The sequence below is a fragment of the Huiozyma naganishii genome, chromosome 9 (genome assembly GCF_000348985.1).
Source record: "Huiozyma naganishii CBS 8797 chromosome 9, complete genome".
In the NCBI taxonomy this organism is placed as follows: domain Eukaryota; kingdom Fungi; phylum Ascomycota; class Saccharomycetes; order Saccharomycetales; family Saccharomycetaceae; genus Huiozyma; species Huiozyma naganishii.
In genome coordinates, this window is record NC_035930.1 from 241947 (window position 1) to 265030 (window position 23084).

The 23084-nt window shown below is 45.2% G+C and overlaps 10 protein-coding genes and 1 non-coding gene across 11 annotated transcripts; 3 read left to right on the top strand and 8 right to left on the bottom strand.

Annotated features, from left to right (window-relative positions):
• Window positions 1-92: 92 nt before the first annotated feature.
• DCC1 (Dcc1p) lies at window positions 93-1256 on the top strand (the record flags this gene model as incomplete). Its single annotated transcript, XM_022609803.1, has 1 exon — window positions 93-1256. The coding sequence occupies one exon, from the start codon at window positions 93-95 to the stop codon at window positions 1254-1256; it is 1164 nt and encodes a 387-aa protein (XP_022466162.1).
• A 517-nt stretch (window positions 1257-1773) lies between these two features.
• Window positions 1774-3315, top strand: NFS1 (cysteine desulfurase; the record flags this gene model as incomplete). Its single annotated transcript, XM_022609804.1, has 1 exon — window positions 1774-3315. The coding sequence occupies one exon, from the start codon at window positions 1774-1776 to the stop codon at window positions 3313-3315; it is 1542 nt and encodes a 513-aa protein (XP_022466163.1).
• Window positions 3316-3656: 341 nt separating this feature from the next.
• On the bottom strand, window positions 3657-5000 carry LEU2 (3-isopropylmalate dehydrogenase; the record flags this gene model as incomplete). Its single annotated transcript, XM_022609805.1, has 1 exon — window positions 3657-5000. One exon carries the CDS (start codon window positions 4998-5000, stop codon window positions 3657-3659), a length of 1344 nt encoding a protein of 447 aa, XP_022466164.1.
• A 307-nt stretch (window positions 5001-5307) lies between these two features.
• RLP7 (Rlp7p) lies at window positions 5308-6285 on the bottom strand (the record flags this gene model as incomplete). The annotated part of the gene is made up of 1 exon (XM_022609806.1): window positions 5308-6285. The coding sequence occupies one exon, from the start codon at window positions 6283-6285 to the stop codon at window positions 5308-5310; it is 978 nt and encodes a 325-aa protein (XP_022466165.1).
• A 712-nt stretch (window positions 6286-6997) lies between these two features.
• Window positions 6998-9418, top strand: RFX1 (Rfx1p; the record flags this gene model as incomplete). Its single annotated transcript, XM_022609807.1, has 1 exon — window positions 6998-9418. The coding sequence occupies one exon, from the start codon at window positions 6998-7000 to the stop codon at window positions 9416-9418; it is 2421 nt and encodes an 806-aa protein (XP_022466166.1).
• Window positions 9419-10082: 664 nt separating this feature from the next.
• Window positions 10083-10156, bottom strand: KNAG0Itrna3I. Its single transcript has one exon. It is a non-coding gene; the product is annotated as a tRNA-Ile (tRNA).
• Window positions 10157-11604: 1448 nt separating this feature from the next.
• On the bottom strand, window positions 11605-13047 carry CBF5 (pseudouridine synthase CBF5; the record flags this gene model as incomplete). The annotated part of the gene is made up of 1 exon (XM_022609809.1): window positions 11605-13047. One exon carries the CDS (start codon window positions 13045-13047, stop codon window positions 11605-11607), a length of 1443 nt encoding a protein of 480 aa, XP_022466167.1.
• Window positions 13048-13531: 484 nt separating this feature from the next.
• IDP2 (isocitrate dehydrogenase (NADP(+)) IDP2) lies at window positions 13532-14770 on the bottom strand (the record flags this gene model as incomplete). Its single annotated transcript, XM_022609810.1, has 1 exon — window positions 13532-14770. The coding sequence occupies one exon, from the start codon at window positions 14768-14770 to the stop codon at window positions 13532-13534; it is 1239 nt and encodes a 412-aa protein (XP_022466168.1).
• An 825-nt stretch (window positions 14771-15595) lies between these two features.
• Window positions 15596-16315, bottom strand: SSP120 (nucleobindin SSP120; the record flags this gene model as incomplete). Its single annotated transcript, XM_022609811.1, has 1 exon — window positions 15596-16315. The coding sequence occupies one exon, from the start codon at window positions 16313-16315 to the stop codon at window positions 15596-15598; it is 720 nt and encodes a 239-aa protein (XP_022466169.1).
• Window positions 16316-16940: 625 nt separating this feature from the next.
• YEF3 (translation elongation factor EF-3) lies at window positions 16941-20078 on the bottom strand (the record flags this gene model as incomplete). Its single annotated transcript, XM_022609812.1, has 1 exon — window positions 16941-20078. One exon carries the CDS (start codon window positions 20076-20078, stop codon window positions 16941-16943), a length of 3138 nt encoding a protein of 1045 aa, XP_022466170.1.
• A 687-nt stretch (window positions 20079-20765) lies between these two features.
• Window positions 20766-22610, bottom strand: RCK2 (serine/threonine protein kinase RCK2; the record flags this gene model as incomplete). Its single annotated transcript, XM_022609813.1, has 1 exon — window positions 20766-22610. The coding sequence occupies one exon, from the start codon at window positions 22608-22610 to the stop codon at window positions 20766-20768; it is 1845 nt and encodes a 614-aa protein (XP_022466171.1).
• Window positions 22611-23084: the final 474 nt, after the last annotated feature.

The window sequence follows — 23084 nt, forward strand, 5'->3', positions numbered from 1 at the left end:
CGACTAAAAAAAAGAAATTTGATCAACTTTTGATGGATTTTTTGACGCGATTTTGGGACCTTGTGGCAGTCGATGGCGACCAGGGTGCGACAATGTCCATCAACCTGCACACTCAGTTCCAGTATGACCCGGCTTACAAGCTGATCCAGCTAACTCCTGAATTGCTGGAGATTTTAGAGAAAAACGAGGCAGGTAGCAACACTGGGCTGCAGTTCAAGTCGCTGAGCGCCGAAGGTACCGATGTGGTTCTTTGTTCCGACGACAAGACCTGGCTCATCAAGCAGAAGAACCACTCGAATACAGTGCTATTGATGAAAGAGTTTGTACCGGAAAATGACATTCAGGTTTCAGAAGAGTCTTTATTTGGGTTGCGTCAGCCTGAGGACAACTATCTGGCGTTCGCGAATACCTCGTACGAGTATGAGACAAGGGCCGTTGAGGGCCACTTGAATTTAAACTCTTTGCTGATGTATGATGGGGAGAGGGATTTCCCATTGGGTGCTGACGAGGGATCGCTCTTACACAGTTTTGATGAGCTTGCAGACGATTCGCCGTGCTCCAAGAAAGAGTGCTTGTCACAGTGGCATCAACTCGGTGGATGTACGATAAGCAATGTGCTGTGTATTCTATCGCAAAATTTTCTATCGAAGGCGCTGAATATTACACTGGTGAGCATTATGAGCGAGAATCTGCCTCTGGATGACTTGAAACTTGACGCGACGTACGAAGCTGTACGGAAGGGGATGGAGGACGCTGAATCGTCCACTTTCAGTCCGTATTCAAAAGAGGTGGTACTGACGGTGCTAAACAAGTTTGGTATTTCTACAAAGGAAAACACGGCTTGGGAATTAGACATGCTGACTATAGCGAAATGGTATGGGCTTGAGGCACTGCAAACGTATGTGAGGAATTCTAGTCTGTCGGTGGACGAATTTTTGATAAAATGGAAGTCTTTATTCCCCGCATTTTTCCCCTGTGACATCGACGTGGTCATGCTTAGAGGGCACTACTACGTCCCGACTAGTGGTTACATACAATATTTGTCGAAGGACACGCTACCGTCGGAAGTCAAAAGCCGATTCAGATCTTTGTTCGAACTGCAAAGCACCTGGGTCCTAGAAGACATCGAGCCGTTCATCAAGGAGTTCAATACGAAGGGTCTCAAGATCGATAATTTCATAATGAAGTTTGCTAAAAGGAAACAGATCACCGACAGAAACAGAAAAATCACAATAACAACGGTGACCAGCAGATGAAGAGCATATCACATCCTGAACAATATCAGAAACGAGCGGCAAGAAAGTGACTGCATGTCCTGCATTTTTCCCGTGTTGGCGTACCCACGTCCACATGCCATACATAGCTGACACCCCATAAATTCCACTGTGGCTACATTGTGTCGGAAAGAAAAAAAAACGTGCTTAAGCACATTGATTAATAATGCCCAAATAAATTGGAGCCTTCTGATTTTGCCGAAACACAAACACAAGGGTATATAGTCCATTCTAGCATCTCAAGATACATATAGAGCCCCCACCCTGCTGATCACAGGATCCAGAGATACATATAATCATAGTAGCCTAGAGTTTATTACAAATACAGTGAAAGTACCTGGAACCTCAGGGAAAAAAGAAAAGAAAAGAGAAAATACACACTTTCTGATATTTCAATAGAGGGAAGGAGAGAGAGTCATAGCAAAGGGAAAGAGAAGAGTGTTCCAGGAAGTCAAACTAAGGAGACAGTACATAGGGAAATTGCTGGCCAGTAAACAAAATGCTACGTAATAGCTTTTACAGAACGTTTCAGCGGTTTTCGGTCGTTTCTCCCACGAGGCAGCCAGTGCTAAGTAATTTGAAGGGTGGGCTACCCTCTTTCAGGACGTACGCTTCAGGTGGGGCTGCAGCTGCCGTGAAGAAGGTACAGCCCGCTGCTGAACCAGTGAAGGTACCGGATGATTTAGCATTAGAGACTCACACCGATATTCAGACCGCTGCCAAAGAGCAAGCTGATCAACGGCAGGCTGCGACGGAAACCACCCCACTGGTTAGCCCCACACCCTCCGAAACAACAGCGCTGAACCACGCATACCAAGAGAACACCGGCTTTGGTACAAGGCCCATATACCTGGATATGCAGGCCACTACGCCTACTGATCCCCGTGTATTGGACACCATGCTGAAATTCTTCACAGGTCTATACGGTAATCCACACTCTAACACCCATGCTTACGGGTGGGAAACAAACAAATCTATCGAAGAGGCAAGGAAGTACGTTGCTGACATGATTAACGCTGATCCAAAGGAAATTATATTCACCTCAGGTGCCACCGAATCGAACAACATGGTCATAAAGGGTGTGAGCAGGTTCTACAAGAAAACAAAGAAGCATATTATCACGACTAGAACCGAACACAAATGTGTTTTGGAAGCAGCGAGAAGCATGATAAATGAAGGATTTGAAGTGACCTTCTTGGGTGTCGACAAACACGGTCTCGTTGACTTGAAAGAGCTCGAAGCGGCGATTAGACCAGATACTTGCGTAGTGTCAATAATGTCTGTCAACAACGAAATCGGTGTTGTACAGCCCATCAAGAAGATTGGTCAGATCTGTAAGAAGCACAAAGTGTATTTCCACACAGACGCTGCTCAAGCATACGGCAAGATAAAGATGGACGTCAACGACATGAACATTGACTTAATGTCCATTTCATCGCATAAAATTTACGGTCCAAAGGGTATCGGCGCCCTTTACGTTAGAAGAAGGCCAAGAGTGAGATTAGAGCCATTGTTTTCAGGTGGGGGTCAAGAGAGGGGTCTGCGGTCTGGTACATTAGCACCTCCAATGGTGGCAGGTTTCGGTGAGGCAGCTCGGTTGATGAAGAAGGAATTTGACAACGACCAAGCTCATATTAAAAGACTATCCAATAAACTGGTCAAGGGGCTATTGGCCATTGACCACACCTCATTAAATGGTTCTCCAGATCACCGTTATCCAGGTTGCATAAATGTTTCGTTTGCTTACGTTGAAGGTGAATCCCTGTTGATGGCTTTGAGGGATATCGCTTTGTCTTCTGGTTCTGCTTGTACCTCGGCGTCTTTGGAACCATCATATGTGCTCCATGCACTGGGTAAGGACGACGCCTTGGCGCATTCTTCGATTAGGTTTGGTATTGGTAGGTTCTCGACGGAGGAGGAGGTTGACTACGTTATTAAGGCCATAAGCGAGAGAGTGAAATTTTTGAGAGAATTGTCCCCACTGTGGGAAATGGTTCAAGAAGGTATTGACCTTGACTCGATCGAATGGTCAGGACATTAAAAAAAAACTCCACTTTTGTAGATTAGAGAAACCATACCCTAGCTTTCCCTGTTGTCTAAGATAGATTAACCAATGTGTATATAATGTTTCATTGTCAACAGCAGGTATAGGTAAAATGTAGAAGCAGAAAGAAAAAAAAGGTTTATATATGCTTTGTAATTAAGGTGAGATTACTTGTAACGCTTCGTTTTGCCTAATTAGCCTAATTAGTTATCCTCGTGGATCTCGCTTCATAATTTTATTTTTTGTTGTATAAATTTATCCATACATTTCGTTATGCGTAAGTAGTGGCTATATATAAGGAAGTGTCGTGGCTCCTAGTGTTCCTGCCAGTAGCGCGACTAAGCCAAAATTTCCTTCACAGCCTTCGCAATGGCATCGCCGACTTCCGAGGTGGAGTTGGAACCACGCAAATCGGCGGTTCTCACACCCGAGTCCAAAACTTGTTTAACTGCCTTTTCAACAGCAATACCTTCTTCGGTCATGTTTAGAGACAACTTCAACATCATGGCGACAGATAAAATGGTGGCAACTGGGTTGACCTTACCCTTTGGCAAATCTGGGGCAGAACCATGACAAGGTTCGTATAAGCCGAAGGCGGTGTTGGTGTCTGGTAGAGAGGCCAACGAAGCAGATGGTAGTAAACCGAGAGAGCCGGGAATGACCGAAGCCTCGTCAGAAATAATGTCACCAAACATATTGTTGGCGATGACAACACCGTTCAAGTGAGTTGGGTTCTTCACCAAAATCATGGCGGCCGAGTCAATCAACTGATGCTGGACGGTCAAAGTTGGGAACTCGTTCTTGATGGTTTCCTCCACAGTTTTTCTCCACAATCTAGAAGAGGCTAAGACGTTAGCCTTGTCCAGGGACCAAACAGGTAGCGGTGGGTTGTGTTGTAGAGCCAAGAAACCTGCCATTCTGGTGATTCTTTGAACTTCTGAGACGGAGTACTTCTCACTGTCCCAGGCAACACCGTCACCTTCGTCCTCCTTCCGCTCACCAAAGTAAATCCCACCTACCAATTCTCTCACGATACAGATGTCGGTACCCTTGACGATTTCTGGTTTCAATGGGGACAGATCCAACAAAGAGTCAGAGGCAAAGTTGCAAGGTCTCAAGTTGGCGTAAAGCTGCAATTCTTTACGGATCTTCAAAAGACCTTGTTCTGGTCTAACAGAACCAGTACCCCACTTAGGACCACCGACGGCACCTAGTAAGACGGCGTCCGCTTTTTTTGAGGCCTCTAAGGCTTCATCAGGCAATGGGACGCCTGTGGCATCAATGGCTGCACCACCGATCAAGTGGTGTTGAAAGTCGAAATTGACGTTTGGACGGACGGAAGAGATCGCGTTCAAAACTTTGATGGCCTCCTCGGTGATTTCTTGACCAACGTGGTCACCTGGTAGAACGACAATATGTTTAGTAGTTTGAGCCATTGCGGTAGTGCTGTGATGTGTGGATATTATGAAATTGAATTGATGAGAATGGAGTGGGTATGAACGGTTGCTGGATCTGAAAAGAACACTTCTTAAGTATGCAACGCACTTGTGACCTCTTCTTGCGGTGTGCCACCACTTCCTTATTTGCAAGTTCGAGGTGCGCCGCTTCCGGCTTAATTTTTTGCCAGAGTCCGAAACCGGCGTGAAAAATTGCCGGTTCCCCATTCGGGAAAGAGTTGTCATATCTGGACAGCCACCGCTCCATACAAGGAGTCATACCGTTCTTTGATCTGATCCCTCACAGTGGCAAGGACTGTATTCGTGGCTCTGGAATCCGGTGTCCCGCCAAGTGGTATCATGTTTGGGTATTTTGTTCTAAATGAATCATTCTAATTCTTGAATAATAGTGTACATTGAGCATTTTATCCTCTATTAAATATATATCCGGTGTGTCTAAGAAACAACAACAAGAGATTGGTATTTGCTGGTCGACTGTAGTGGATCAGGGGCATTACGGTACGCCATCTTACCAAAAGATGATGCAGAGAACCTAGTTCAATTTCGCAATCAAACTATCGATATCTAATTGGATAATTGGGGCGACGGCAGAGTTTGACAATTGACGCATCTTCTTATCCTGTTCCTTGGCTTTAATTTTGTTCAATTTGTTCAAAGAGCTGAACCCGGCAACTTCTCTATTCAACTTGAAAGGCTGTAGGAAGAAGTTGACCGGTTGGAAGTTCTCCCCCATGGAATTTATTTCGTGGATCATGTCTTCTATACAGATAATCCCACAGTCGCCCAGTTTCTCCTCGACGATATTGTTGTCGTTCAAGACAATCTCGGCCTCCTGCGTGTCCTCTGGTCTCTTGTACACAATTTTACTTCTCTTCTGTATTAGCGAACGGATGGAGGATAACGATGGCTTCCCAACAACAATGTATGGGGCAATCAACTTCAGTAGAGGGTAGACAGTCTTGGTCATTTTGACGAAAACACCCGTGTTCAATTCTTGCAACCTTAGCAAACTCAGAATTTTGAAAGCCTTGTGAGGAATGTTTACAGCGGTGGGCCCCCGCACTCTGATAACGAAAAAAAGAGTTGGCTCCCCGTTGTAGGTAATCTTTTCTCTGATCAGATCGTCCTCCTCCTCGTCATCGGCATCACCAATAATACCAGTATTATCTACAGGCGTCTCGTCCGCGTCGACCTTCTCACTGATCTTCAAGATAAAATCCTTGGTAGAGGGCAAATGGTCCATCTCATTTTTACTCTTCTTTGCCTCCAATTTGGAGATTCTCTTGATTCTCTCCTTCTCTCTCTCAGTAGCCAGCGTTTTCGCAACAATACTTTCAGCTCTGGTGAACTTCTTCTTGTTCTTCTGTCTCAATTTGGCAGCCTCTTCCTGTCTCTTCTTCGCAAGCTGCTGCTTCTCGATTCTAATCCTGTCAGCATGTCTTCTCTTACGCAGAAGAATTTCAGGCGTAGAGTTCAATGGAGTGTTGGCTGTTGAAGTAGGAGCAACCATTGTTAACTTGTTCAACGATTTGTATCTGTTAGTGTACAAAAAACAGAGCCACTAACTTGTACCAAGATGTAACAACAATTATACGCCTATACAGCTCATCTCATCTCATCGCTTTACATGCTCTGAAATGAAAATTTTCATATTTTTCAGAAAAAAAGAAACAAAGAAAATTCAAATCACTTTGAACGAAAATGATTTTTTCCCTTTTTCGCCTATTTCCGTTTTGGGACGTTTTTTTCGATTGCAATGACAACGCGTTGCTATGCGGAATTCCACCGACACTCTTCGTTAAAACTGCTTTTAACGGTCCCGCAGTCGCAGTGGAGGTCGACCTGTTCCTCCTCTTGAAACGTTTCCGAAAGCATATTCTCTGTTTATGTTGACTTAGAATCGTGCTCGAGCTTATTTTTACGGAACACAGAACAGCTGGTCAGGTTTCTATGCTAATTTTTCTAAGTCAACGGTATAGTGTACTTTTTTTCCTCTATTCTTTCCTCATTTCGTTTGCCTTGCTGACAATATTAAACTAGAAGAGGTACTACTAGGATTTCTGTCTCTGTCTGTGTCTATTTGTGTTCTTTTTTTTCGCTGGAGGCGAACTTCTAAATCATTCACTGCGAAAAATTGATCCTAAATTTGACCTTTCGACCTGCATTATTATAGAAGACAATTATTGCTAATCAAGAACAACAACAACCCAAGTTACTGTACAATGTCCAGAGAAGGTATCAATGCTGGCAATGATGCTACTGCTGCTGGTCTCTCTAAGTTAACCACATCGTCAAGTCCTAATTTACAAAAGGCTTCACCTATATATGATCTACTGCATTCCAATGGCAGCAGCAGTAATAATAAGGGCAAAGTGACACAATTGTCGAATAGTTCTGCAAAACCAGCAAATATTCTGTCTACACAGAGTCTCACACCAAGCGGAGCGTTATCAGTACAGTCGTTAAAGCAAAATGCCGCTTTGCTGAATGAACCACTAATACCACACCTGCAAAAATCGCACTCAACGTCATTGGCTGCCATTGAAAAAAGCTCATCAAACAATAATGGCGAAAATAACAGTTTACCTAACTTACCGGATATACTTGCCAATACGACACACAACTATACGGTGAATTTGCCAGAACTGTCCACCACGAACAAATTCAACCACCACCTGCCATTATTGAATAGATCAGAATCGATGTTCCCATCAACACAGTATCGCACCGCCGTAAACTCTCCACTGACACAGAAAAGGTCTTACTCACATCTAACTGCCACCGATACTTCCACTACGGCGTCGCCTGATCGGAATGAAGAAACAGGAATGAAGAAACTGTCAATGCTACCCAAAACAGAGGATAGAGAACCTCCACCTGCTGTTGCTGCGGCAGATGAATCTTACATTCAGACGGCCACGGAAGACGAAGCAACTCAAGGGAAGGAGAAGAGGATGAAAACTGGCAACCATTTAATCGCAAGAAGAAACACGCAAGAAATGATTGCCAAATCCATAGCAGAGAAACACTTAGCCATTCCCATCTCAGAATACGCTGAGGTGGTGAAAAAATCAGAACTGGAGGTGGCTAACATGGATCCACAATCGGTCTCCAAATCAACCTTGCAGACAGCAGAGCAAAGCAAGGAAAGAGAGAGGCAGATATTTGCTCTTCTCTGGCTGATGAAAAACTGTGAATCAAAACACGACAGTTATGTTCCTCGCGGGAGGATATTTGCCCAGTATGCGTCGTCCTGTTCCCAAAACGAATTGAAGCCCCTTTCGCAGGCGTCGTTGGGGAAATTGATCCGAACTGTGTTCCCTGATCTGACCACAAGAAGACTGGGAACAAGAGGACAATCAAAGTATCATTACTGTGGACTGAAATTGATTACCGATGAGGGAGAAGACGCTGATGACAGTGTGGGACAACTGTTCAGTAATAAGGGTAGTATCGGTATCAAACGCGAAAGAACGGATAACCAGAATACCAGAAACTTAGCGTACCTTGACGATATGGAGATAGGGAAGTCAGAGAACGTTTCTTCGAAGGGTTCCCGCGCTGCCTCCCCTATCACAATACCACGAGCATCAGAGGACAGGGCTTACTCTCTAGCAAGAGAAAACTCTTTTAATAGAAAAAAGGTTACAGAGAACGGCAGACATGTTGCAGGGGGTCATCCAAACTTTTTATTCCTAACAAACATCCTCACTTCTGTGTTCGACAATAGTGAAATTAATTCTCCCAACTATAAACTGACCTTGCCTTCAATTACAAACAATATTATAGCGAAGATCAACAGTCAAAGAGAAACTGATATAGACATGGACACTGTCTCCTCTCTCGAATCACTCTATCATGCATATTGCAATGGCATTTTTGAGAACACCAAGTTTTTCAAGTTCGATTTACTGTCGCAGCACCTCCACATGCTCAGTTCTGGATCAGTTTCCCCTCAAATTTTTGACCTTTACACTTCTAAGGAGTTGAAGCAATGGATACATGAATGTGACATGATAACACATGTAGCAGTGGTTAAGCATCTGTCAAATTTGGTGATAAACCACAATAATGTCACAGACAATACAATTTGCAAGCTGGAAAACCTTGTGACCTCTTATTCAGACCGTGTAGTCAAGTCTACTTACGGTTTACCCACAGGATTAATTGACTCAAAAATCGCCATTCTAAAACAGTTTACGACATTGCTGAAAATGTTACTGAAATTATTGAGATTTATCACAGGATTTGTGACAAGTTACGGCTCTTTTAAGGAAGGTATGGGAAGAGATTGGGCTACTATTGTCAATTTGAATGACATCCTAGAGATGGTTACCGCAAACTCCACACACCAAGATACGATCAAACTAATCAAAGAGCATATTTCGACGATGACAGCGACGTTTCTACACGACGAGGGTCCAAACTCGCTGAACAATGTGATCATATCTTTATTAAAATTTATTTCAGATTCGAGATTACCGGCATCCGAACTGATAGACAGCTACGTTAGATTCACGAATGCATTGATTGGGGATATTTCCCTCAAATCGACAGAGAATCTACTACCTTGGTTGTTCTTCAACAATATAACTGTTCAGTTGTTCAACTATTCATTCGAGGTTACAAAATTCCTTTCTTGATTGTGCATACCAGCCAAAGGTTGGAAATTTCATAAGTCATAACAGAATATACTATCATATAACATTGTATTACAAGACGGTTCTGTTTATTATGCTGTTACAACACATCACCTCTATTCAAATAGGACTCTGGATAGCTTGTGGTGTTTAGAGACTGGAGGTGTGGTCAGCAATTTCCAGAAGTATGAAATGATATGTTTTCAGGTTTCGTATGTAGTGGAAGTACAGATAGGAACGTGAGTAACGCATAATTTTCCTTTACCATGCTACATGCATGAGTCAATTAATTTGTACAATCTTTGAACTCTGTGTTTAGGTAAAAGAAATTAGCAACTGCCTGTTTTAAAAACGAACAATGCTGTTGAACCAGGTACTTCATGTACTTGTCTCTCTTCTCTTCTGGGCTCATTGTACTCATATTTTACCCAAATAATCTGTCATTCTTCTTGCCTTCTACATAACAGCTCATCTATGAGAGACTAGCACACTAGTCTCTTTTTCTATACACGCGGTTCAGAAGTAATCACAACCTGTGTCTAGTGAAGACTTTTATGTCACTCTTTACTAAGCTTCACTTGACGCTCAACAAATGCCCTGCTGCTAATTCAGTGGCATCGCACTAACATCTAGCGTAAAGCGGTATGCTTTTCAAGCTGGAAAAAAATGGTCTCTAGCAGGATCGAACTGCTGATCCCCGCGTTATTAGCACGGTGCCTTAACCAACTGGGCCAAGAGACCTTTGAATACTTTTTTATAATATATGAGACCAGGAATAAGACACACGTGACTCGGAGATGCGGTCCAATGTCCTGGACGCAGGACATGGGATCATAAAGCATTGTGAACATTAACTAGAGAGCTCGACGGAGGGCAGACTAGGAGATGGTTGCTACACCTTTCGAATCAGTTTACCGTGGGTGGGCGCCTCGAGACAAACATAAGCACCCAAAAGGTGACTATACCCCAATAAGATACTAGTCACCAAAATGATAGAGACCAAAAGGATAAGGACACATAGTAACACAAAAGTGAAAGCGAGGAGATCAGGAAAGAGAAAGAACCTTCTGGAGAACCATACGAGCCATCCAGAAATAAAAGTATAAAAAGGGCAAGACCTTGCAAGATTTGAAATGGAGTTGGGAAGAAGTTATATTCTAGCTTAGAACTAAACAGAAGAATAATTACTATATAAATCAATTCATAGGTAAGAATAGCATATCTTACATTTTGAAAAAATAGCTGTTCCTTATGAGTAGCAGAATTAAATGCGTAGGATTCTCACATTTGATATTGTTTGTCCTTTTTTGTTGGAGATTACAAGCCCAAACCCTATAATTGTTCTTGAGATAAGTACATTTTTGTCTCACGTGAAAATGGAGAATTGTCACAACAGTATTTTTCACTGGAAAAATATATTGGAAGATATCTCTAAATAGTATTATGTGCACTACATAGTTCTGTTTAGAGAAGCCGATACAGTTTTCATATAAGTCCCATCGCCTTGTGATGATGAATCCCGTCAGCGACCAGTAAACTCTTACGTACCTTAGAGTTTACTCAAAACATTAATTATCATCAGCGCTATCTTACATTTTGAAAAAGAAACGCAATTTATACTTTTATTTATGAAATGAGTTACGACGTGTTTAAGTTTCATTCAATTTCAAGGTAAGTCATCAGATGCACACTCCATTACATGAAGATGTAAACCTTTGTTATTGGAAACTAATTTTTTTTAGGAAAGAATCGTGTTAAACTGATTTTGTTAAGCAATGGGCATAATCAGCAGCAATCAGAATAGTTTTAAATATCGAATAACAACATTACTAGCAAACCCTGTCGTATTTTTTTGGGAGCTGAAAAACTGCTGATTGTTCCCATTTACGTGAATGTTGAAATAGTGTTTGTTTCTTCGACTACCATTATATCATGTATGTCACTATGTTACCACCAGTATTCAAATATGTTCTAAAAATTTCCAACTACTATTCGATCCCAAGTTATATCCGCTTTACGTTCACTATACCTGAACTAAATTTGTGAATAGCCTAGTGACTTGATCTTAAATTCTTTTTTAGTGTTTAAAATACAATACAGAAATATAATAATATGGTGAAAGTTGTATGCTTTGTTCAGAGCACACGAATTGTGAAAAATAAAATGAGATGGAATGGGGAATGCGATGCCTATTTCTTGGATTTCTTCTTCTTCTTTTCCTCACCATCATCCTCGGCCTTTCTCTTCTTCTCCTTCTTCTCCTTCTTCTCTTTCTTCTCCTTCTTTTCATCCTTGTCCTTCTTTTCCTTCTTTTCCTTCTTTTCAGCCTTGTCCTCCTTCTTCTCCTTCTTCTCTTTTTTCTCCTTCTTTTCAACCTTCTCCTCTTCCGGTTTCTTCGACTCAACTTCCTTAATCAAAGGTGTGGTGGATTCTGAAGTTGGGGCCTCTGTCTTGCCTTCGTTTTTCTCCAAAGAAACGTACAATTTCTTCCAGTCCTCTGGCGTACTCTCGTTCAAACGACCGTACTTGTCTAATTTACCGTCGGCCTTCATCTGCTTCTTCTTTTGGGCGATTGGACCCAACCCCCATCTTCTTGGGTACAAATCTCTCTCCATGATACATCTCTTGACAGTAGCAACGACGCCGTGGTCACAGGTGGCCAAGTCGACAGTAGCCATCTGGGCGATGGCAACGGCAATGGCCTCACCCTTGGTGGTGATCAAGACCACTTCGTCGTACAACTCAATACCGTCCTCGTAACGTAGCAGACCTGGGATCATCAACTTGGCACCGTAACAGACAGCGTTGACGGCGGAATCCTTGACGACGATTCTCTTGTAGCCGACCAGTAAGGTCTCTAGCGGCTTAATGATGTTTCTCAAGTATGTTTCGTCTCTCGTGTTGTCGTACACCCATTGGGCATCCAAGACGTCATGCAAAGTTACCATCTCGTCGTTTTCACTTAGAGCACCGGATCTAACACGACGTAGTTCCTGCATGTGACCACCGACACCTAGCAACATACCCAAATGAACACACAAAGTTCTCATGTAGGTCCCTGCCTCACAGGAGGCCCAGAAAACACCCAAGTTTCTCTTGTTGTCGAATTCAATTAGATTCGAGTCGTAAATGGTACGTACTCTCAATTGTCTCTTAACGGCGGAGATTAAAGGTGGTCTTTGGAAAAGGGCACCGGTCAGCGTCTCCAACTGGCGACCAAGGTCCTTCTCGTCCTTCAAAGCGTCGTGCAATCTGACAATACACACGTACTCCTTCCCTGCACCTTGCTGGGACTTGACCAGTCTCGTGGCTCTGTCAATACAAACGATCAAACAACCAGTGACCTTTGGATCCAACGTACCGGAGTGACCGGTCTTCTCGCAACGCAAGATACGTTTGATCCAGGCGACAACCTCGTGAGAGGATGGGTTCGATGGCTTATCCAGGTTGATAACACCGGAAGAGATGTACGACTTCAAGTCTCTTTTCAATGGCGAAGAACCCGCTGGGATCGGAGTGTAGTGTCCGCTTCTGACAAGCAACTTGTCGTAGTTCTTCAAAAGAAGTGGCCATTCGGACGTGTTCGCAACAGCGCCGGAGTCTTCTGGCTTGATAACGTGATCCTTCGACATGTGTACTGTTGGGTGTGCGGTTGCCTAACTTAGCGTTGAGTGAACTCAGTCTATGCACCAAACTTGTACCAACGTTAACGCCTATGTCTTCAAAGCTCATCGAGAAAAAAAAAAAGTTTCAGTGAAAAATTTTCCTGATATTTTTCACTTCGTTAAAAGACACCAAAAAACCGGGTAACGGCATCGCTTGAGGACGGTACCAGACAGTCAAGAGGGATGCCCATCAGGATTGGGGTCTGCAACTGCCAGCAGGGCGAGGGGAACAGTGTTTTAATGAATGAAAGTTGGTGTTTGTGTGCCAAGAAGTATTTTTGCTTGGTATATGGTATAGACAAATGGTGCCAAAGACAATAAATAAAGAGCATACACATACACACTCTCATCAGATATGAGGTGGAGGAAAAGAAAAGAGAGAACTAAAGGATATGAGAATATTACCACCAAACGGGAACGCAGCTAGCAAGAGGACGAAAAAAAAATTCGTCTAGTAATGCCAAGTCTTGATCAGTCTTTGTTCGACAGCGTCAATAAATTCCTCCGTAGTGACGTAGGAAGCCCTGTCGGTCTTCCCCAAAATAAGCGCCAGGTCCTTTGTCATTTTGTTGTCGATATCGACCGTGTCGATGGTCGCCCTTTCGACAGCCTCACCGAATTTGACAACATCTGGAGTCCCGTCCACTTTCCCTCTTTGGATGATCCCCCTGGTCCAAGCGAAAATGGAGGCAATCGAATTCGTCGAGGTCTCTTTACCCTGCTGTTGTTGTCTGTAATGTCTCGTCACTGTCCCGTGTGCAGCCTCACTCTCAAAAGTTTTCCCATCGGGGGTAATCAACACGGAGGTCATCAACCCAAGGGACCCAAACCCCTGTGCGACGATATCTGATTGCACGTCCCCATCGTAGTTCTTCATTGCGATGATGTACCCACCACTCGATTTCAACATTTGTGCAACCATATCGTCGATCAGTCTGTGTTCGTACCAGATCCCCAATTCCTCGAACTTCTCCTTGTACTCCCTCTCGTACATACCTTCGAAGATATCCTTGAACATCCCGTCGTACTTCTTCAAGATGGTGTTCTTGGTCGTCGAGTACAGCGGCATCTTACGCTCCACCGCAAGTTGGAACGACGCCTTCGCAAACCCCTCGATGGACTCCTTCGTGTTGTACATGACCATGGCGACACCACCGTCCCTAGGGTAATGGTACACATCCAGGGACAAAGTCTCCTCCTCCGGGTTATCTGGCTCGAACACGAGCTTCAACTTACCCGCGGACTTGACCACCGTGTCTGTGGCCTTGTACTGATCCCCGAAAGCGTGCCTCCCGATAATAATCGGGTCAACCCACTGTGGGACCAGCCGTGGGATCTTGGGGATTATAATTGGTTCTCTAAACACGGTACCGCCTAGTATGTTCCTGATTGTCCCGTTGGGGGACTTCCACATCTCGTGAAGGTGGAATTCTTTGACACGCGCCTCATCTGGCGTGATGGTCGCACATTTCACAGCAACACCGTACTTCAAAGTAGCCTCTGCGGAATCCGTGGTCACTTTGTCCCCGGTCTTATCACGGTGCTCGATCCCCAAATCGAAATACTTCAAATCGACGTCCAGATAGGGGAGGACCAGTTTCTCTCTGATCAGATGCCAAATGATCCGGGTCTGTTCGTCCCCGTCCATTTCGACGATCGGGTTCTTAACTTTAACCTTCGTGACAGCCATCTTTCTATTGGAATGATACAATGCGTGGGGGGGGGGGAGTACGTCTCTTCAAACCAGAGATGCCACCAAACTACCTGACAGCGGAGAGATACATACACCTAAACACAAACATAATATATCCGTTTATATATATATATATATATACGGCAGTGTCAATAACAAAACGCACAGAACAGACGGCGATCTTCTAAGAGACACGCGCTTCGAAAGACGACCCACACTACCCTCAGCTGTACTCTGCGCGTTACTACTACTGCCCTCGTGGGTCTCAGTGAGAACGGCGGTATCTGCCCATACAAAAGGGTCAAATTCGGAGTGTGCGAAGTACGTGCTGTTTTGCGGAGAAACCGGTTCTTACTGGGCGGTTATTGCTCCAGTTAGCGGTGTCGCTGCTGATTGGTCGGGGGGTGGTGTGGTGGTGGCGGGTGGTTCTCCGAGAACGCGGAGTTGGGTGTCTGCTGTGGCCGGACCAGCGGAGGCGCGGGACGCAGAACGCCGCTGAGGGTTAGGGCTTTGGGCGGGGCCAGAAACGCCCTTTTGCGAGAAATCGGGGTTGGTATTCTGGGTGTCTGGGTGTGCATTCCCGGACGAACGGAGGTATTTTTTGGGTCACGTGCGGATCACGTGCGGATCACGTGGGCACCGTGCCGAAATTTACATCAAAAACATGCACTCATACTTGTATAGATGTATTCTTGTAGCGTAATCATATACATATTGGAATGAGTCCTATCTCTTAATGCAATGAGACATGAGACCGAGTCCCGGGCGGTTAATACGTAGGGACAACGGCTCTTCGTATGTAAATTGAGTGGATGGCGTCCTTCAGAAGAACCCGTTCTTGAACTTGGTTGGAATGTTCTCCAACTGTATACGCGCCTCGAGTTCGTCGTCGGTGATGACTGTAGCTCTCGAGGCTCCTCTCTGTATTTTCTCCTCGTGCTCGATTTCGTGCTCGTGGTGAAGCAGTTCATGCTCGACATCCTCCTTGTGTACCTGTTTTACGTCAGGATCGGAGTCCTTGTGGTACTTGTTCCAGTGGTGGATCTCGTACTCAATCTCGAAATCAGAATGGTGGCCCACACCAACACCCAGATCAGGGAACTTGTTACCACGTTTCGCGAAATCCAAGTATTCGCTCTTCAAAATCTTGTCGTCATCGTTGACATCCAGCAATCTCATCACAAGACTGACCACTCGCGTGCTCATCTCCTCATCAACAAGCTCGCTGTCGTCATGCGAACCCATCCCATCACCAGTACCAACAACCTCCCGCCTGTTCAGCCCGTACAGCGACAGAATATCGTTGTCGTCCCAGTATCCCTTCTTCTTGTTGTCATGCACGGCAAAGAACTGCTCAGGGGTATACGTGTCCAATTGATGCTCGTGCTGCATATGCCATTCCTCCCACGTCTTGCCCTCAGGTGGCCTTTCCGTGTCAACGTTCACGTCGTGAGATTTCTCACCAATCGCAGTGGCGTCCACACCGAACGCCAGAGTGGAGTACAAGATACCAGTGTTTATAAGCACCGCACTTAACTTCATTCTCGATAGTGTCTTGTGTCTCGCCCGCTGACTGCTACTGAACAGAACTAGCGACTGGCTTAACAGTTCTATATATAAACTGTTGGACACGCTTTGAAAACTGATCCGGACGACTTTTCCCAAAATGTTGTCACTTTCGTATGCAGTGATATCACATGGTGCTGTCTTTCAGGTCTGAACTTGCTGGAAGCGGGACAAGAAGGTGCGATACACCAGATTAAGACTCTCTCAAGCCAGTAAGGCAACTGTTGGGTTTTGAAGAATGTGTAGGGGGAGACCGTAATGAAATTTCCTTTCAAATCAAAGTGATAAACAGCGCCCCGTTTATATATATCTATACAAAGAGTTAACAGTACAAGAAAAGAAGGAGAATGACCAGTGCAAAACACTGCTGGTTCCCTTCCCATAACTGACACCAGCCAGCCGAGAAACAACTGTGAGATAGTATTAGAAAGATAAACAAATATTTTTTTGAATTTCTATAGGGCCAAATATGGTAGTACAAAATTATACAGAGGTTGGTTTCAATAAATATAGAAACCCGACGAGGAATGGGAAACTAATAAGTCGTTAACAGTTTTTTTCATAGAATTGATAATTGAAAAATGAAAAAGAGGAGTTAGGATTAGAAGTCTTCTTCGTCGGAGGACACGTAAGCGTCACCCATTTCCTTCTTCTTCTTCATTCTGTCCTTCTTCTTCTTTCTCAATTCAGCAGACGACAGCTTCTTCTTCTTCTTACCACCGGAAATCTTGTTACCCATACCGTCGAACTTGTCCTCTTCGTCTTCCTTCTTTTCGATTCTTGGACCAGCACCTTGACCAGTGACCCAGTTGTGACCGGATGGGGTCATAATACCGTCCTTGACGGCCCAGACTTCTTCAGTCAAGTCCTTGGTGAATTCAGCAGAGTGAGTAATGATGATAACACCACCTTCGAAAGCCTTTAGAGCCTTGGACAAAGCACCCAAAGAGTCTCTGTCCAAATAGTTAGTAGGCTCATCCAAGACGATCAAATGAGGTCTTTGCCATGTACCGGCAGCCAAGACCAACTTGACCTTTTGACCACCAGACAAACCTCTGATTCTCGAGTGAGAAACCAATTCGGCGTCTAGACCCAACATGGCACAGTGCTGTTCAATTTCCTTTCTCGTTAGAGCACGGAATTGACCAGAAGCCAAAGCTTCCTTCATGTCCACTTCAGCGACCATCTTAGAGTGAGATTCGATCAATTCACCTCTTGGCAACCAAGCGTTGTCAACAGACATCATTGGAACCCATCTCTCGGACTTCATACCAATGTTTTCACCCAACAAGAAGGAACACTCGTACTCGTAGGTGTTCTTGAACTTTCTTCTGGCTAGAATTTCTTGGATTCTTCTTGGAGTACCTTCGATCTTGAAGATCTTGTTCATGGCTTCAGCATCGTTCTCGTTAATCTGTCTGTTAGCTCTGTCCATGGTTTCTCTGTCCTCACCGGTTTGGAATCTCCATTGGATGTACTCAGATGGAGTCTTGTCCAAATGGGCTTCGATGTGAGCGAAAGCGTGTTGCTTAATGTAGGCAATTCTACAGTTCTCGTGGGTGTAGACTTCACCAGAGGTTGGCAACAATTCACCGGTCAAAACGTTAATCAAAGTGGACTTACCAGCACCGTTTGGACCAATGACGGCAATTCTCGAAGACAAGGAACATTGGAAAGTAACGTCCTTGATTTGAGGCTTGGAGGTACCTGGGTATTGGAAAGTCATGTCGGAGACCTTGACGATAGCCTTTTGCTTGGTCTTGACACCTTCCAAGTAACCTGGCTCAGGGAATCTGAACTCCAAGTCGGAGGCACCCAATTCGTAGTAGGACTTAGCGGCTGGGACTCTCTTGACCAACTCAGATAGGTTACCCTTGTACTTTCTCAACTTCAAACCTTCGTAATGGATAATGTATTGACAGATCTTGTCCAAGAAACCGGAGTCGTGAGACACAGTGATGGAGGTGATACCACAGGTGTTCAAGTAGTTGACCAACCAAGCGACGTTGACGGTATCCAAATGGTTAGTTGGTTCATCCAACAACAGGATATCGGCGTTCTTCAAGACGGCTCTGGCCAAGGCCAACTTCATCTTCCAACCACCAGATAGGGAGGCAATTGGCATAGCGATCATTTCGTCGGAGAAGCCGAACTCCTTCAACTTAGCGATAATCTCTTCTCTGGTACCGACGTCACCTTCGAAGACGAAGTCGACGACGGAGGTGTCAGCCTTGGTACCATCAATGTCGTGCTCGACGTAGACGGTTCTACATTCTTCTTGAGTTGGGAAACCGTCAACTTGACCGTTGGCGATAGCTCTCATCAAGGTAGACTTACCAGCACCGTTTGGACCACATAGACCGTATCTTCTACCTCTCTTCAATCTCAATTGAGTCTTGTTCAACAAGATCTTGGCACCGTAAGCCAAGGAGAACTCACAGTTACACAAGTCTTCACCTTCGTCTTCTTCGTCATCGAAAGATGGACCAGTTGGAATGTTGTCGACGGCCAACTTTCTGTATTCGTCCAAGACTTCCTTGGCGTTTCTTTCGTGCATGAAGATGGTCATATATGGGGTGATCTGGTTGAACCACGTTGGTTGATCAATGACTCTTTCGTCGATCAAGTCGGCGGCCAAAGCGGCAATGTATTCGACGACGATCTTGAATCTTGGAGCGACCTTTTCGTTAGCCAACAGCTTCTCGATCAAAGCCAAAGTGGTGGAGACGTCACCGGCGTGGGAGACTTCTGGAAGGGAGTCATCGTCACCGACGTTACCGACTCTCTTCAAAGTCTTCAAAGCTCTCAAAGTAACTTCACGGGCTTCTGGGTCAGCAATGGTGGAGAAGTTACCCTTCAAACCCGGCAACAACTTACCCAAGAAAGGAGCAACAACTTGAGGGTCTTCGACCAGCTTACACATGTTGTCGATAATGACAGCAGCTTTACGCTTGATGGAAGTGTCTCTCTCGGCCAAACCTCTGGACAACAATGGGACCATGATGGACAGAGTAGCTGGAGTGACTTCAGCGACGAAAGTGGTGGCACCCAACAAGTGGACGGTTTCTGGGACCAACTTAGGGTCAGCGATACAGCCGATCAATTCTGGGATGAAACGGTCAATATCCTTGTTCTGGACGGTTTCAGTGGCCTTGGTCATGGTGGCGGTAGCAGCCGATTTGACCTCCTTCTTTGTGTCCCACATGGCTTCGGACAAGACAGGAATCAATTCTGGCATTCTTAGAGCGACTTGCTCCTTAGCGGCGTCGACCAAAGCGGTAATGGCGGCCAAGACGGCGACCTTCTCTTGCCATTTGTTAGACTCAGACAATCTAACGGTCAAGTGAGGCAACAAAGCCTTGATAGCGACTGGGTTGATAGCCTTAACGACGGCAATCAAACATTCAGAGGCCAAAGTTTGCAACTCTTTCTCCTTGTCACCGGTCTTTTCACAGATACCTTCGACAAGGTCGACCATGAATGGCTCGACAGATGGGGACAAGTTAGCCTCACTACAGATGTGAGTGATAGCGGCTAAGATGTTAGCAGCGGTCTTCTTGTCCTTAGCGGCCTTCTTCAACTCGTTGAAGAAGTGTTCAGGAATGTCATGCTCAATGATGTTGCCGTTCAAGAAGGACGAAACGTCGGTAGCGACCTCTTGTCTGGAACCAGCATCAGCGGTGGAAAGTTTTTGGAAAAGTTCTTCCAGAATCTGGATTGATTCCTGAGAGTCGGACATTTTCTTTCCTTAACCTGTTGAGGATTTGGCGATCGTTTTGTGAAAGAAGAGAAGAGAAGAGAATAAGAGAAGAACGAGGTAAAGAGAGAAAGTTTTTTTTTCCAATTAGTTGCTCGTGAGAGCTGTTATATTTAATAAAAAAAAAATTTACACTGAGTCCAAAATACCGTCAAGTTGGTCGAAAGAGAGAGAAAAATTTTTCACTTTAACGTTCGCCGATGAATTTCTTTTTCCCGCCACAGAAACACCCGCACAACGACACACGGAAGTGCTCATCGCCATGAAAAAAAAGAACAAAAAAGATGAGTCTTCGTCGAAAACGACAAACACAAAAATGAAGAGGTGAAAATTTTTTCCTTTTCTTTTTACGCTGGGACACACCAAAAAAAGCAATGCAGTGTCCTGCAGCGTCCCAAAACGGCAAGAAACCCGATGACGTTGCGGGTAACGGCCACACGCACAGAAAAGGAAACAAAAATAATCACGCCATACGGGTTCCTTTCTTTTTTCGGACTTTACCGCCCAGCGACTGCGGGGCAGAGCGATGGGCGGAATTGTAAATGCGACAGGTAATAGATGGTACGCATCGGTTATAGTGTATACACACATATACGTATACACTATATGGGTAAGGGGGATGAGGCACTGGGTCGAGTCTCTGGAATGTGGTCTGATTTCTTGCTTTGTTTATACCGACACAACCTCTGCTACCATGTTATCCATGAGCTTGCCCTGCTTCTCTTTCCTTCTTTGGACGATTGTGGACGCGTTCAGACTCAGTGGGAAATTCTGTTCGTTCAGGTTGTGCGACTCTAACTCCTCGTTGAATTGCATCTTGTCATCCAAACCTTCCTCGTCCTCCTCCTCATTCAGTGAATATAGATTGGCGTGTCTCGCCCGTGGCGAAAGTTTCTTCGCCTCCTCAATACGCTGGACTGCATTGCTCACGTCGAATGCATCCCGCATCACCACCGCCGCTGGGGAATATAGGATAGACGGGTCCTCGTTCCGGAACATCTGCATCATCTTCTTCTTGTGCGTGCTGCTCTTCCTTATCTTGCTTCTCTCGGGGACCACGGGGACCCTCGACTTCTTCCTTGACTTCAAATTCACCTCGCTGTCGTACTTGTTCAGCCAGGGGTCCGCTAAAAACTCGTCAATGTCGTACCTTTTCTCCGGGTTCACCTCCAACAGGTTTCTCACACAATTCTTCGCACCGTCACTGATCTCGTCCCACCAGGGGCTTAAAAATGTGTACTCGCCTCTAGAGATCTTCTCCGTCAAAACGTCAATCTTATCGTCGTAGAAAGGTGGGAATCCACACAGCATAGTGTACAAAACACACCCGATCCCCCAAAGGTCCACTTGCATCGAGTACCTCTCGTCTTTGACCACTTCAGGGGCAGTGTATCCAACAGTCCCGCATGGCGTCTTTGTATTATCGTGGTAGATTTGCTTGGAAAGCCCAAAGTCGGTCAATTTAACGGTACCGATCCCACCACTACCGACACCCAGTATGAATACCCCCTCGTCCAATTTCGTATTTGGATCATCTGATTCCCTCAATTTGGGGTGTGGGTTTGCAATGTATTTGATGGGTTCGTACAACAAGTTCTCCGGCTTAATATCACGGTGGACGATCCCGATGGAGTGGAGGTGCTTCACAGCGACACCCAACTGTCTAATGATGTGTCTCGAAAGATCCTCCGAGAAGTAAGTGAATTTGACAATGACGTTGAAAATCTCCCCTCCCTTCAAAAGCTCCTGTACTATGTAGTAGTACGACCTGGTCTCCTTGAAATCGATGAACTTCACAACGTTCGGGCAGTTACCAGACACGATCTTGTGCAAAGTGACCTCTTTCAACACTTGCTCCTTCGTGGATAGTTTCTCGGTGTTCCCTGCACCACCCGCGGCAGTAGTCGCAGTAGCTACTGGTGTCAAATGATCCTTCTTGATCACTTTGATTGCCACCTCCTTGTAGTTCTTCGCCAAGAAACTGTCCCCGACGGGTTTCGCACGGAACACCCTCGAAAAAGCACCTTCCCCGATCTTATCCACCAAGAAATAATCCGTAATCTCCTCTTGTTCGTTGAAGAACGACGAGGGGCCATTAATCGCGGTCTCCGTTATCGGAACGTCATCCGTGGCCTCATCGGAAAGGATCATGTCCGATGAGCAAGCGGAGGAGACAGACATCGAAGAACTGAAGGACCCTGAGTTTTCAACGAGCTGTTCTGCGGGGAACTCGCCCCCCTCATCCAGAAACACCTGTTCGTCAACCCGCACAGAATCATCACCCACTTGCTGCCTGGGCACCGCATCGCCACCAAACGCATAATCCATTTCAGCGGACCTCGGAGAACCAGAAACGGTCAAATTCCTCAGTTTACTCTCCATCGATGCCATTTTTGTGTTTTTGTCTCTATTAGTTTCGCTAGTACCAACCGTCTTGCTATGACTCTGTTTCTTACTATTACCACTACTATTATTATTATTCCCACCGCCAAATATCGCCTTCAATTTATTCATCGCTTGTGGGTACAACAAATATATACAAACACGCGCAGCGGGTTGCCAACAAAAGCCAGATCTATTTTCCTCCAAAAAGAAAAGGAAACAAAAGCACCCTTTCTCCCTTTATTTCCCCACCTACCCTTTCTAAATCTCTTGCGAGTGAAGAAGTGCGTGAGAGAGATATACAGTTGCTTCCGCGACAGAGACCCCCCTTCGGAAACCTTAACTTTGCAGTGCTCCCCAGGTCGAGGAACAAATCAAACCCGCAAAAAAGATGCAAAGCCTTCGACAAAAATTTGCCTCGAAGAAAAAAAAAAAAAAAAAGAGAGCGACGTGCTGCAACCGATGACGTCATTTGATGGGGACAGAGACAGCGATACACTGACGATAGTGAGTGCGGGGAGGGCAGCGGCCAGACTTGTGGCTCCACTCGTGTGACTTGGACAGTTGCCAGTGGGTGTTGGTGTTCTTGGCGAGTGAGTCGGAGCG